The following is a 14,112-nucleotide window of genomic DNA, read 5'->3' on the forward strand; positions in this document are numbered from 1 at the left end:
AGCGGAGCGACCCGGACCTTGGGAAAAAGGGGACCCGAGAGGAGGTCAGGGGGAAGAAGATGCAGGAGGGAGGGATGGAGAGCAGGGTACCAGGCAAGGGCGCTGGCCAGTAGTTTGGGAGCGGGAAGGACAGGATCTAGGACGAAGCGGTTGGGAAAGGGAATGCAGGCCCAGATACAGGGGATGGACGGGAGGAGGGAGCTGAAAAGCGAGGGGCGGACCCAGACTCCGGAGGGTGCAGGCAGCAGCCACCAGAACAATGCGTGGCTCCAGCTCCGGCTTGGCTGGCAGAGGTGCTCTCAGCAGCCACGCCCCTGAGAAGCCGGACCCAGAGCCGACGCCCCGCCTCTGGGTCTCGCGGGGCTCCGCCCCTGCCTCCTGCGTAGCTCCACCCTCAAGTCCTGCCCCGCCCCGCCCCGCCCACGCCCTCGCCAGACCTCTCCCCCCTCGTGGTATCCCGCCCCCTCCCCCCCCCCCCCCCCCGCCTCCCCTCCGCCCCCCACTCCTCCTCCGGGTGTAGGGGCAGCGGGTGGAGAGCGAGAAGACTGCCTCGGTTTTAACCGTGACACTGGTCATGTGAAGGCAAGCAGCATCCTTGTGTGTCCCCTCCCCCCTACTTGTAGTTAAAGCGATCATAATAACTCTAGAGGCGGTTTAAGCCTGTTTCTCAATTCAGCCTTACAACCTGCCTCTGAGGGAGGAATTAGTGTTCCCATTTAATAGGCGAACCGACTTAGGCCTAAGGAAAAGAGATTGCCCCTAAGTCACACTCCCCTCTGATCAGAGAACAGAAAAAAAATCAGCTGGAAACTCTCAGGATCACTTCCTGCAGGTGGCGGAGGACTTCAGGAGTTCTGTGGACTCCTGAAAGTAGGCACAGAATCGGGCATTCTGTGCTCGTGGGCATTTTGTGGGTAGAGGGATCCTACTTCTCACGAGTCTTAAAGTGGGAGGAAATGGGGGGGGGGGACCAGATCACTCTTGCGGGTGGGGACAGGGAGTGGCCTGCTCAGGAGCAGTAAATTAGTGGAAGACTCAGGAATCAAATCCAGTCCAAAGGGTTAATAGTCAGTCAATTTCCTGTGTTGTGAAGACCAGCTTGGGAAAATCAATGCACCCAAGGGATGAACCCAGAAATGAAACTTTGTTCTTTCCTGATAAAAAGATTTCCCCAGGGTGCTTACCAGCATTCCTCCTCCCCTCCTCACTTCACTGCCCTAAATACACAATGAGTGGGTGTGCCTGATCAAACAGATCCTAGATCAATACCATGTATGGAGATTGAAGTCGGGGCTACTCTAGGCATTGGGCATTTTGTCTGCTTAACTCATATAATCTCCCAAGTATGATTAGTCTCATTTTACCAAAAAGAGAACTAAGGCAGGTAAAGCAGATTGCCCAGGGTCACACGGCCAGTAAGTGGTGGGGTAGGCCTTCTTTCTGCCTTCCAGACACACTGTACTATTTCCCTCCTGAAATAACCCCAGGCTTGGCAAGGATCCTGTTTGCAGCTCTCCCAGGCCCAGAGTGTCAGGAATGTGACCCTGTGCCACTGCAACCGCTCAGGGTCAAGGCACGGGGGCTGGGCCAGAGGCTGAACAAATAGAGCAGCAGGAAAGGCAGCTCCTCTTCTCTGGTTCCCTCCCTTTCTTTCCCACCGCGCCCTCCCTTTCTCAGGCATCAGAGCAGAGAGCACAGAACCCAGTAAGCCAGGCTCACGGCTAGAGGCCCTGCCATGGCTCCCCTTAGGCCTCTTCTAATGCTGGCCCTGCTGGCCTGGGCTGTTCTGGCTGACCAAGGTGCAGGAGGGTGTTGGTGGCCAGTTGGGCTAATGTAGGGTGGGCAAGAGTGGGCCTGTCTTGGCTGTGCCAACTGAAACTCCCTCCCCACAGAGTCATGCAAGGATCGCTGCACCGAGGGCTTCAACCCGGAAAAGAAGTGTCAGTGTGATGAGCTCTGCTCTTACTACCAGAGCTGCTGTTACGACTTCGTGGCTGAGTGCAAGCCCCAAGGTGCGTTCAGAATGGCTGGGTGGGTCTGGGGTCCCCTCTGCAGCCGAGACTCACACCACCCTCTCTGCCTGCAGTGACTCGCGGGGATGTGTTCACTATGGCAGAAGATGAGTACGGGGTTGATGGCATCGATTCGGAGACAGAATATCCCAGTGTCCACACACGGACAGAGAGCACCCTCATTAACAGTGCCCCACCGCCCCCTGAAAGCATTCCTGAGCAGGAAATTGTTCTGAATCCTGAGGAAAAGGTCCCAGGACCAGAACAGGAGACCCCAGGGCCTGACATGGAGACCCTAAGGCCTGAGAGCAACCATCAAGAAATCTTCGAATCCTCAGCAGAGGAGCTGTGCAGTGGGAAGCCCTTTGATGCCTTCACTGACCTCAAGAATGGTTCCCTCTTTGCCTTCCGAGGTGACTCCAGGGGCAGGTCTCTGGGGCGGGGGTCTGCCCCAGGAACATTCCGTCCCTCACACAGCCTCCTCCACTCTAGGGAAGTACTGCTATGAGCTGGATGAATATGCAGTGAGGCCTGGGTACCCCAAGCTCATCCAGGATGTCTGGGGTATCGAGGGCCCCATTGATGCTGCCTTCACCCGCATCAACTGTCAGGGGAAGACCTACCTCTTCAAGGTGCCAGGCTCAGGGGCTGTGGGTGAGGGTCAAGGGTATCTAGGCAGGAGTTGAGAGCTGTTGTGCCGGGGACCAGGGTGGGCAAGAAGGCTGAATCCCAGCCTTTGGTGTCTGGCTGAAGCTCTGGGAGGTTAAGGAAGCCCAAGGTTCCAGGTCCTGGGTGACAAGTCTAGAACTGAGACTGCTGCCTTGGATGGGGGGACTCTGCCTCCGTGCCCAGCCAGCCACCTCCTCACCTCCCTCCTCCTTCCCTACCCCCTTAGGGAAGTCAGTACTGGCGCTTCGAGGATGGTGTCCTGGACCCCGATTACCCCCGCAGCATCTCTGAAGGCTTCACGGGCGTCCCAGACAATGTGGATGCAGCCTTCGCCCTCCCCGCTCACAACTACAATGGACGGGAGCGGGTCTACTTCTTCAAGGGTACTCAGGGGGTAGAGGGGAGAATGAGCAGGCAGTGGAGCAGTCTCAGTTTTGGGGGACTGGCCTAGATGATGCCTATGTCCATCCTCCTTCCACCCTGCCCCGGCCTGGAGCTCCTAACAGCCTCTGGGCTTTCCAGCCTTGCTCATGCCCACCCCTCCCCAGGACAGCAGTACTGGGAGTATGAGTTCCAGCAGCAGCCCAGTCGGGAGGAGTGTGACGATAGCTCCCTGTCAACCGTGTTTGAACACTTTGCCATGATGCAGCGGTCCGGCTGGGAGGACATCTTTGAGCTTCTTTTCTGGAACAGACCCTCTGGTATGGAGGGAAGGCAGGTCTTGTTTCCCCTTCAAGAGGGCTGGGATCCCGGAGACAGAGGGAAGGCTGGGCTGGCCAGAGGGGGAAGTGATTGTAGAGCTATCCATCAAAAGCTGTTTGCTCAGGCCAGACTTTGCATCTGTTTTGACCTTTGGGGGGAAGGCTTGCCTCCACCTGGACCCCACACCTTGGACTTTGCCTAGCATGCCCAAGGGCACAGCCAGCAAAAGGAGGGGCTGTGGCTGAGGTAAATAGAGCGGGACATGGTGGAGGGAGGCCAGGGGAAAGGGCATTAAACAGAGTCAGAAAGCCAGGGTGCTGGCCTCTGCTGCTAGCTTGCTGTGTCCTTGGGCACCTGATGAACTACTCTGTAGGGGGGGGGGCGGGCGGGGGCGGGGAGGGTCCAGGCTCTCAAGGTTCCCCATTAACCCCTTCCCTGCTACAGGTGGTACCAGACCGCCCCAGTCCATCAGCCAGGACTGGCCTGGTGTGCCCGGGAAAGTGGATGCAGCCATGGCTGGCCGGATCTACATCTCAGGCTCAGCTCCCCGCTCCTCCTTGACCAAGAGCACTAAGTCTAAGCGTCGCAGCCGTAAACGCTACCGATCACGCCGTGGCCGCGCCGGTGGCCACAGCCCCCACTCCCACCGGAAATCCCGTTCCATCTGGCTGTCCTTGTTCTCCAGTGAGGAGAGTGGCCTGGGAACCTACAACTATGATTACGACATGGACTGGCTTGTGCCTCCCAAATGCGAGCCCATCCAGAGCGTCTACTTCTTCTCAGGAGGTAGGCGCCCCTGCCACCCCTGTAGCGGGTTCAGCAGTGGCCCGCCCTGCTCTCTCTAGCTCCCATGAGCTGAACTCGGCCCTTGAGCAGTGACTCCGGAAAGCCAGGCCAGGAGTCCTGGCCTGCGTTGTGATGTTCACCTACCCTTCCAGGGGAGACCGGGTTTTAGGGCAGGCGTGGGCAGGGCCAGGCTGGGTCTCACTCTCTCCCCCAACCTCTCTTCCAGACAAGTACTACCGAGTCAACCTTCGCACACAGCGAGTGGATACTGTAAGCCCTCCCTACCCACGGAACATCGCCCAGTACTGGCTGGGCTGCCCAGCCCCTGATCACCAGTAGGAGTCGGAGCCCATATATCTGGGCCCTCCGCTGCTTCCTCCTCTAACCTCCTCCTCCCAGCTCAATAAAGATCCCTTGGCACTGAGTTTAAGGTTACTGTCCTGACTGGGGTGGACCAGAAGGAGGCAAGGCTCTGCCTGGGTAAGGGAGGCGAAGCTGGGCTGTTAGGGTGGCTTGGAGAGAAGAGCCTTCCTCTGTCCAGCCCATGTTTGGCTCAGGGCCTCCTAATGAACCACAAAGCTGTGGGCTGGAGAAGGCCTCGTGGGTGCTAGCCCTCCTCGTGAGCTAAGCAGCCCACAACAACCCACCAGTAGCTAAGCAGGAGCTCGGATGATGATAGGAGTCACCAAGGGCCCCCTCTCAGCCCTGGGCTTGCTTTACCTCTGGGAGTTGACCCCTAGGGTCTTGGAGGACAGAGAAGGGGTGAAGGGGATGGGCTTCTGGTTCAGTTTTCTGGTCATCTTGAGCCTGAAATGTGGTTATCTCAGAAGACCTGAGTCCCTAGGGAACTGGTCACTGGTGACCCCCTAGTGACCCCTAGTGACCTGGCTCCCCTAGTGACCCCCCATCTGTGAGGACTCTGTCTGGGGTCTGGGTGCAGGGCACTGAGGTTAGGAGAGATAGGAAAGGCAGGGACCCAAAGGAAATTCAAATGTTCCTACATCTCTTCGTAAGTGGCCCAGATTTCCAAGGACCAGTGCGCTGTATATACAAATATCTTCCTTAAAACCCCTCAGTTGTACCTGTGGAACCTCCTCTGATTTCAGGCTCCTGGACTCCAGGAAGCCCACCTGGGCTTTCGAGGGGCCAGAGAGAACGGGTTAGATGAAAACAGAGCTCTAAAGCAGACCTGAGGGAGATCTGGCGGTGACAGCGGCTTCCCAGCCCTGCTGCTGTCCCATCATCCTCTGCGCCATGCCCAGCCTCAGCAGGTACTTCTCCCATGTCCTGGAGAAAGGGAATCCTTTCTGCTTTTTGGAGGCTTCAGAACTAAGTTGCAGGCCAGCATCCAGGATGTGTGGCACAAGGATGACGGCTGATTTGTACACTTGGGCAAGTTCAGGCAGCATGGCCCACTTCCGGGAAGGCCTGGATTCTATTTACTCTCGATGGAAAACCCCAGCCCAGCAGTGCCTGGACTGGACTGGAGAAGGCAGACAGGCATCAGGATTAGGATCAGGTACCGACAGACCAGGTCTGTTCAGTTGTTGGAGTCTCCTCTGCTGCCCCCTCTGGCAATTGACAGAGGACTCCTATGGAGCCCAGTCCTCAGCTGGGGGACAGGACTGCACCCACTCTCCCCTGAAGGCAGCCAGCACCTTCAGGGCTGAAGTCCTGGGAACACTGCAGAGAGGGATTTCTTTGGCTTCCTGGAAGAAGCCCTGGGAGAATTTTTATGAAGTACCCGGATTTCAGACACAGACGGCCAGACTGTGCAGTTCAAGGAGTGGGGCTGGGACCAGCTTCCTTTGTGGAGCCCTGGAGGAGCAGGGGCCCCAAAACTTGTGCCCCACCTATACCCTGCCAAGCTCCAACACTGCCCCTGGCCACCTGTGTCTCCTCAAGCTGGATGATAAACCTCTACGCTCCTGGAGGTGGAGCCAGCCCTCTGAGCAGGATAAAACCCCAATCAGAGGAGTCTGGTGTGGGCACAGCCTGGGAATGGCCCTCTGGCTCCTCACTCTCTGCCAGCTCCATGGCCAACCCTGTGGATGCATCGCCAACAGGTGATCTGATGGGAAAAGGGCTGGCAGGGAAGGATGTAAGGGAGGGTATGATGGGGGAAATTTGGGCAGGCAGCAGATGCTTCAGGGTCTCTTGAGGGCTTTGAGGTTGGGGTGGAGGCTCTTGAAGCGAGTCCTGGCTTGATCTCCACCTCGGCCCACAGGCCATGCCAGTGGGTTGGGTCCCCACCGGAGAAAGCGGACCACCTTCAGCAGAGGACAGCTGCTGGAGTTGGAGCGGGTGTTTGCAGCACGGCCCTACCCTGACATTGGCACCCGTGAGCATCTGGCCCAGGTCACCTGCCTTCCTGAGGCCAAGATACAGGTGAGCTGTGACCCCCCTCAGGGTGGGGATGCTCTCACACAGCCCGCTTCTGGGCTTGGCCCACAGCTCCTTCTGCGTATCCTGCCTCCAAGCTCTGCTTTCCCAGTGCTTGGGGGGAGGGGATACCGGAGCCAAGAGAGACCTCTTCTTCTTCCCTTCCCAGGTGTGGTTCCAGAACCGGCGCGCCAAGAGAATCAAGAACAGGAAGCCAGGAGGCCTAAACTCCAGGCCTGAGCCCCCCCAGAGACCCTGTTCTCTTTCAGATGCCCTCCAGCAGTCTCAGGAGCCCCAAACACTAGGCCAGCTTCCACTCTCCAGCAGCACAGCTCAGTGCACCTCAGGGTGTCGACATGCCTCCTGCCCGGCTCCTGGCTTGGGTCCAGGGCAGGGCTGGGTGGGGGCTAAAGCTGTAGCTCCTTGGGGACCAGCTGGGGCTTCAGGGGTCCATCTTTCTCCAGAGCAAACTACTCCCCAGACCTCACTGGGCAGCCTGTCTGAACTCATCTATGCCTCGGCCATTGTCACCAACCTGGACCACTCCTAATCTAGGTCAGAACTTGCAAACCCCCACCTCTAGCTCCTGTAGCCCACCTGCCCCTTGAGCTGAAACACATCACCCTCTTCTTTTACACAAGGGCATTCTCTTATGGGGAGAAAGTTTAGTTCAGGGATCCCTCCCTTCCACTGTCCTCCAGGCCAGCCTAGATGCGGGACCTATGGAGTAAATGGGACCTGGCTCCTGCTTCCCAGCACCCTGCACCTCCTGAGGCATATGCCCATTGTCTTGGCAGGAGAGACCTTCAGAGGGATGAGGTATGGGGCCACGTTTTCCCCCTGTCCTGCCAGGCCCGGCCCCCAACTCTTCTCACCCAAGCAGAAGACACCTCCTACCTCTAAAGGAAAATGGGCAGGAAGCTGCCTCTCACCTTCAGGCCAGCACCTCACTGCTAAGTGAGCTAGGGGAGGAGAGTGTGCTGGTCCTAATTCTAGACTGCAAGGGACCAACCCTTTCATAGTCGAGGGTCTCTCCTGACCTCCTACCACCTGGACAAATTAATCAGAACCATGGATCTGAAGAAGAAGCGATATTAAAGTAATAAAGTAGAAACAGGAGTTGTAGTTTACACTGATTTAATTTTCATAAAGATCAGATCAGTTGCCCTCTGATCTGGGGGTGTGGAGAGAACCTGACAGATTCGAACAGGGTAGGGTGGTGTGTGCACGGCAGCGTTGGGTTTTGCTATCACTGTCATCTGTAATACCAACTAATCTCCAAATAAAACCCAAACTCTGTACCTTAATCTGGATTGTTGTGTGATACAAACGAACGGGGACGAGAAGGCCCTTTGCTTTTGAAATTTATCTCCATCACCTAATCTCTAAATGGGCCAAGTTCCACAGATTCTGGTGGGGGAGGTATTACCCAGGTTTCTGCTGGGATTAGTTAAGAGGGACAGTTAACTGAAGGGCTTAGGGCTCTCACTGACAGACTCTGGGGAGGTGGGAACCTCTGCTGGCAACTCCTGCCCTGACCCTACTGGTTCCAGGACAAGTTTGCTGCCTCCTGTTCTGGAGCTGCTCTGCAATCCTGGCATTGCTAAGTAACCTTGCAACTCTCTTAGTCTATGAGCCTGAAGATGGGGATGATAATACTTGTCTCCTCTCTGTTTTGGAAATGAGAGCCAGGAATCTCCACAAAGCTTTTAAAACTTAATTTTAAAACAGTTTAGGTTGCCCGGCTGGCATGGCTTAGTGGTTGAGCACCAACCTATGAACCAGGAAGCTGAGGTTCGATTCCTAGTCAGGGCACATGCCCGGGATTTTGGGTTCAATCCCCAGTGTGGGGCATGCAGGAGGCAGCTAATCAATGATTCTCTCTCATCATTGATGTTTCTACCTCTCCCCCCTACTCTCCCTTCCTCTCTGTAATCAATACAAATATTAAAAAACAAAAAACAGTTTAGGTTGCTAGAAACACTGTAAAATGCCACCTACATTTTTCTCCTGTTTTCATTCCTGCCAACCAAAAACAGAGATCCTAGGATTTGTCAATGTGATCTATGGTGAACAGAAGGGCCTAAAACCTCCTCCTCCCTCATGTAGAATACTGCGATGACAGGCTCAGACTTGTTATAACTGGCAAACATTGTTGAGGGAATGTCTACTCAGCCAATGAGTATATAATTTCTAAAAATAGAGGAATGCCTGGGGACGGGGTGGGGGGAGACCGCTGGAGCTTATGCAGTGAACAAATGGAAACATGGACTCTACCATTAGGAGCAGACTCTGCACAATTTTCAGAACTATAAAAATCTTTGGGCTTTTGTGTTTTCACAGATTTGAAATAAAAGTACACTGAATACAATAAATATTTATTATGCTTTATACAGATTCTATCATCACACCACTAATCTAAGTTCCAGAAGTTTAATATTACACAGAGACTTCAGGACCATCTAGGAGTCTTTGGCTCCATTTATCAGAGGAAGGAACACAGTAGATCATTTGATCTCTCTCGGCCTCAGTTTTGTCATCTGGAAAAGGGGCCTAAGACCATTTCCTTTTCTTTCTTTCTTTTTTTTTTTTTTTAAATATATTTTATTGATTTTTTACAGAGAGGAAGGGAGAGAGATAGAGAGTTAGAAACATCGACGAGAGAGAAACATCGATCAGCTGCCTCCTGCACATCTCCCACTGGGGATGTGCCCGCAACCCAGGTACATGCCCTTGACCGGAATCGAACCCGGGACCCTTGAGTCCGCAGGCCGACACTCTATCCACTGAGCCAAACTGGTTTCGGCGCCATTTCCTTTTCTAACCTCCAGGACTATTGTAAAGACCAAAAACAACTATGTAAAACAATTAATCAACTGTGAGCATTTACATATTATTTTTCACACTCACCCAAACATGTTTAAGAACCCCACAGAAAACACCTTATATTAGGCTCACATATAAAAATATGTATACATATTCATGTGTATGTTTATTCAGAGTTAAATCTGAAAATCATCCCTGTCCCTCCCTTTACTAGTTGAGGCAATCTCACAGTAGGCATACCCTCCCCACAAACACAAACAAATACAAGGGATTTTGCAATTAAAAGCAGAAACACTGTTTTGCGACCTGAATTGTTTTCATTTTTGGAGACAGAACAAAAGGTGATGAGAAGACAGGAAGTTTAAGAAGGGCTGGTGGGTGGTAGAGACAGGCAGAAGCATATAGAAACCCTAAAAAAGACAAGCAGAAGGAAGAAAATGTAGATAGAAACTAAGATTCCAAAAAAATAGCTGCCTTACATCCAGTTCCGCCATTCTGTACAGACCCATCTTCCTCCTCTTCTTGTTTTATGTCCTCCGATCAGTTCTTCCCCATAACCTGGAGAAAGGGAATCCTTTCTGCTTTTTGGTAGGCTTCAGAACTAAGTCACAGGCCAGCATCCAGGATGTGGATCAGGTACCGACAGACCAGTTCTGTTCAGTTGTCGGAGTCTCCTCCTACTTTCCCCTCTGGCAACTGACAGAGGATGAGGCTGCCCACAGAAATAGCAGGTAGCAGGGGCGTGGCCCTGACTGACTACAGCTGAGTACAAAGAACCTGATGGATTGACTGAGAGTCAGTATTTGGCAGCTGGGGGCCTGGAGCCCCTCCAAACCGTCTCCAGACTTTGATGATGAAGCACCAGTTATATCTCTCCCAACTCGCCTTCCATCACCCGCACCATGACATACAGCTCAGCCAGACCCACCACAGAGGCGACGATCACTGCAGCCAGTATCCGCTGGGGAAGGAAAGGACCAGGCTCAGGGGATGAAGACCAGCCACCAGCCCTGCAGCCTCCAACACCTCTGATAAGGATGAAGAGAACCCCAACCCAGCCCATAAGTTGGGGGGAAAGGAAGAAATGAGGATCTGAATTCTCCAGAGGTTATTAACCACCCCCAAGACCATTAAGTTCAAATGCTCCTCTTTTTTTTTCTTCTATATTGATCAAGGCGGCGGTTCTCAACCTGTGGGTCGCGACCCCTTTGGCGGTCGAACGACCCTTTCACAGGGGTCGCCTAAGACCATCCTGCATATCAGATATGTACATTACGATTCATAACAGTAGCAACATTAGTTATGAAGTAGCAACGAAAATAATTTTATGGTTGGGTCACAACATGAGGAACTGCATTTAAAGGGCCAGAAAGTTGAGAACCACTGGATTAAGGTATTACACATGTGTCCTTATCCCCCCGTTGTCTCCCCACGCCCATCCCGCTCATGCCCTCACCCCCCTGGTGTCCGTGTCCACTAGTTATGCTTATATGCTTGCATACAAGTCCTCTGGTTGATCTCTCCCCCTTACCCCCACCCTCCCCTACCTTCCCTCTGAGGTTTGATGGTCTGATAGATGCTTCTCTGTCTCTGGATCTGTTTTTGTTCATCAGTTTATGTTGTTCATTATATTCCACAAATGAGTGAGATCATGTGATATTTATCTTTCTCTGACTGGCTTAGCAAACGCTCCTCTTGTTTACTGCACAAATATTTATTCATTGCCTAACTTATGCAAGGCACTTTCACATACATCCTCCCTTTCCCACTAACACCCGCACCTGGAGCACCCTACCCTGCCCAGTGCTTACTCACCGAGGCCATTTCTGTGAAGATATACTGGCTTCCAAGGTAAGTGCAGACAAAGGCGGCGGCCACCGTGACAATGAAGTTGAAGATGGTGATGACCACAGCCTTCACTGACCTCACTTTGGGGAGGAACCCAGGGAAGAAACCTTTAGCTCAGCACCCTCCAGGAGGTCCTCTTATCTCTACAGCTGCCTCCCCCAACTACTGGGTCTCCCTTAACCAGCAAACCTGAATAGCTCAGGCTTAACCCCAGAGTACTGGGATGGGAAGGAGAATCATGGCTGAGCCCTCGCAGGGAGAGACTTTAGCACCTAATATCTCAGTCTCTCACCTTCCTTGCCCAGGTCACTTAGAATCCCACCATGCCTTGAATCCTGGAAAAAAGAAAAAACAAATGATTTCAGAATGGAAGCAGATCAGGGGCAGCCCAGAGAGTAGCCATTTGTTAGTCTGGGCTCAGCCCTTTTTAATTCCCCGAAGCATTGTAACTCTTTCTTATGCATGGATTCTTTTGTCTATGACCAATTGGATTCTTTTCTGGACCACAGATCAAGCATTTCAAAGAAAGGACACAGGCTCCCAGTATTCATCTACCCCTCGACTGTTCTGGGGCAGGAGCACGCCAGAGAACAGTAGGGAGCCCTGCCGGAAGAAAGGCTCCAATGCTCATTCCCATCTCTACAACCTTGAAGAATCAGTCACCATCTAAGCCCAGAGTCTCAGTGAATAAGTTGGGAATTATATTTGGTTTTTATGCAACACAGAGCTGCTCTCGTCCCTGAAGAGTATACAGACTATGTTGCTTCTTTCCTCTGTGCCTCTTCCCAGTGCAGGGCCCTGCTTTCTGGGGCTACTCAAGTCCATGTATTGAAGAGCAGGCCCTTACCTGACAGGCGACATTGCGGGTGATCCGCTTATATTCGTCATTGGCCAGCTGTATCTTAATTTTCTCCAGACGGGCAACTAGCTCTGGGTTCTAAGGCAGGAAAATCAAATGAGAAGAATGACATTCCCAGCTGGCTAGAAAACATGTCACAGTCATTGGTTTCAGGGGGCAAAGCACTGCTCAGGGTACTAGGAGACCCACGTACCAGTTCCGCCTCCATTGCTTTGGAAACTTTTAGGTCAAACATGGAGGACCAATATCTGGTTCCCCCACCCCAGCTCCCAAGGATTTAAAAGACAAGTTTTTGAACTCAAAAGTTGACCTATAAACCTGGCTGTATCACAGATAAGCTCAATTCAGCCAATATCCACTGTCACAAATATACCCCGTACATACCCTAGGAGGCTTCACCACCTCTGGGAGATAGATTTCACTGCCTTCTAGGAGCTCATGAAGGTACAGTGTGGAATCTGGGAAGAAAAAGATTTCCACAAACAGAATGATCCATAGAGCTGAGGTCGAAGGATTAAGATCAGAGAAGGATCTAGTCTTTCCCCTAAAATAAAGCATGGCCACTCCTATACCAATTCACCTCCAAGACCATTTTCAATTGGGAAGAATATAAGACAATTCCACATAATCATCTCCTACTGCTGCACAGCTGCGTTTAACTGTCAGCTCTCAGTTACCCTGGCGATGTCACCGCTAACCCGTAAGCCATTCACATTTGCCTGTAGGTGAAGTCATTTCTGTGGCCACCACAGAACTGCCCTAATGAAGTTAGTCACAGTGGTGTGGACTACTCAGAGAACACTGTACTAGAGGGTCTCTAAGGTCCTTTCAGTTCCAACAGTCAAGCAGTCTATCCTTTGTACTTCCGGGGAGGCAATGTTCATTTTAGCAAAAGACCTTACAGGCCAGAGTGTCCTATTTCCTCCCTTTACAGTGAAGGAAACTGAGGTCCAAGGAAGAGAAATGACTCCTCCCATGGGAGTCAGTGGCAGAGCTCAGACTAGGGCTCAGGTGCCACTCCCAGTTCAGACCTTCCCACACAGCTGTCTATCATCCTATCTAAAGTCAGATGTGCCTGGCCGGTGCTGCTAAGTGGTTAGAGCACCAGCCTGCAGCCTGGAGGGTCTCGGGTTGGATTTCTGGTCAAGGGCACGTAGGTGGGTCCTAGTCGGGGCGCCTGGGAGAAGGCAGCCAAACAATTGATGTTTCTCCCTCACATCGATGGTTCTCTCTCTTTCCCTCCCTTCCACTCTAAAAATCAATGGGAAAAATATCTTCGGATGAGGATTAACAACAACAACAAAAAAGAGTCCGATTTGACGACTTTTACTTCTGAGATGGAAAGAAATCCAGGCTCGCAAACAGGACAAGCTCACTGTGCTTACTGTGGCTTAAAAGAAACTGAACCTGTGACATGGTACTGGGTCGGGACTTGGGACTTTTTCAAAGGTCAGGTGGGCCTCCTTGGGCCCGGAAGTGAAGTGGAGACTCTGCAGAAAGCAGAAACTGCACAAGTGCATGCTGCCATCCAGTAGGAACTCCGACGGAAGTTGTGAGGGAGTAGGTCGCCCTGGGATTTAATTATAAGGTGAGTCCTGGCTTGGCTCGGTGACCGCTCCGCGGGCGAAGGAGCGTGATGGCTAAAGATGCTTGAGGTGCGATCAAGGCCTCAAGAGGGAACAGGCTCTGGAGGAAAGGAGGCGACTCCGGACTGGAGAGTGGGCCTCACCCCGTTCTCTCAGGTGCTGGTGCAGGTCCCGGACCAGGCGGAAGGGAACCAGGCGTGCGGGACCCTGGGGGCGGTCGCCGCCCTTGTGTTTCTTCTCCACGGCGGCCTCCAGCTCCGCGCGCAGCTTGCGCGGAAGCTGCTCGGGCTCCAGCTCCCCGCCGGGGGCCAAGGCGCGCACCAGCCGCTCGCCGGCAATCAAGCGAGACGCCATTTCTGGCCCGCTCTACGGTCACGTGATCCCCAGCCGAGACTTCCGCCAGCCGTGCGCCGGAAGGAGCTCGGAGCGGGCGGGGCGGCGC

The 14,112-nt window shown here is 53.2% G+C and overlaps 3 protein-coding genes across 3 annotated transcripts; 2 read left to right on the forward strand and 1 right to left on the reverse strand.

Annotated features, from left to right (window-relative positions):
• The first annotated feature begins 1,682 nt into the window (after positions 1-1,682).
• VTN (vitronectin) lies at positions 1,683-4,592 on the forward strand. Its single transcript, XM_081108850.1, has 8 exons — positions 1,683-1,799; positions 1,893-2,012; positions 2,087-2,425; positions 2,505-2,644; positions 2,908-3,064; positions 3,230-3,382; positions 3,828-4,169; positions 4,396-4,592. Exons 1-8 carry the CDS (start codon positions 1,736-1,738, stop codon positions 4,506-4,508), a joined length of 1,428 nt encoding a protein of 475 aa, XP_080964976.1. The 5' UTR covers positions 1,683-1,735; the 3' UTR covers positions 4,509-4,592.
• A 1,612-nt stretch (positions 4,593-6,204) lies between these two features.
• SEBOX (SEBOX homeobox) lies at positions 6,205-7,101 on the forward strand (the record flags this gene model as incomplete). The annotated part of the gene is made up of 3 exons (XM_081110121.1): positions 6,205-6,235; positions 6,397-6,557; positions 6,721-7,101. 3 exons carry the CDS (start codon positions 6,205-6,207, stop codon positions 7,099-7,101), a joined length of 573 nt encoding a protein of 190 aa, XP_080966247.1.
• A 1,811-nt stretch (positions 7,102-8,912) lies between these two features.
• Positions 8,913-14,048, reverse strand: VMA12 (vacuolar ATPase assembly factor VMA12). Its single transcript, XM_081110122.1, has 6 exons — positions 13,814-14,048; positions 12,469-12,542; positions 12,073-12,162; positions 11,518-11,560; positions 11,193-11,305; positions 8,913-10,338 (listed from the first exon to the last, which is right to left on the reverse strand). The coding sequence occupies exons 1-6, from the start codon at positions 14,022-14,024 to the stop codon at positions 10,243-10,245; spliced, it is 627 nt and encodes a 208-aa protein (XP_080966248.1). The 5' UTR covers positions 14,025-14,048; the 3' UTR covers positions 8,913-10,242.
• Between the last annotated feature and the right edge of the window lie 64 nt (positions 14,049-14,112).

The sequence above is a fragment of the Myotis nattereri genome (assembly GCF_964212035.1).
Source record: "Myotis nattereri genome assembly, chromosome: 16".
Classification (NCBI taxonomy): Eukaryota; Metazoa; Chordata; class Mammalia; order Chiroptera; family Vespertilionidae; genus Myotis; species Myotis nattereri.

Excerpts from the sequence above, each read along its gene's own strand:
- VMA12 (XM_081110122.1), bottom strand. The coding sequence starts at position 14,024 with ATGGCGTCTCGCTTGATTGCCGGCGAGCGGCTGGTGCGCGCCTTGGCC. Across the intron at positions 12,543-13,813 it reads CCAGCACCTGAGAGAACGGG|ATTCCACACTGTACCTTCAT; the intron begins GTGAGGCCCACT and ends TTTTCTTCCCAG. Across the intron at positions 12,163-12,468 it reads AGGTGGTGAAGCCTCCTAGG|AACCCAGAGCTAGTTGCCCG; the intron begins GTATGTACGGGG and ends TTCCTGCCTTAG.
- VTN (XM_081108850.1), top strand. The coding sequence starts at position 1,736 with ATGGCTCCCCTTAGGCCTCTTCTAATGCTGGCCCTGCTGGCCTGGGCT. Across the intron at positions 1,800-1,892 it reads GGCTGTTCTGGCTGACCAAG|AGTCATGCAAGGATCGCTGC; the intron begins GTGCAGGAGGGT and ends CCCTCCCCACAG. Across the intron at positions 4,170-4,395 it reads CGTCTACTTCTTCTCAGGAG|ACAAGTACTACCGAGTCAAC; the intron begins GTAGGCGCCCCT and ends CCTCTCTTCCAG.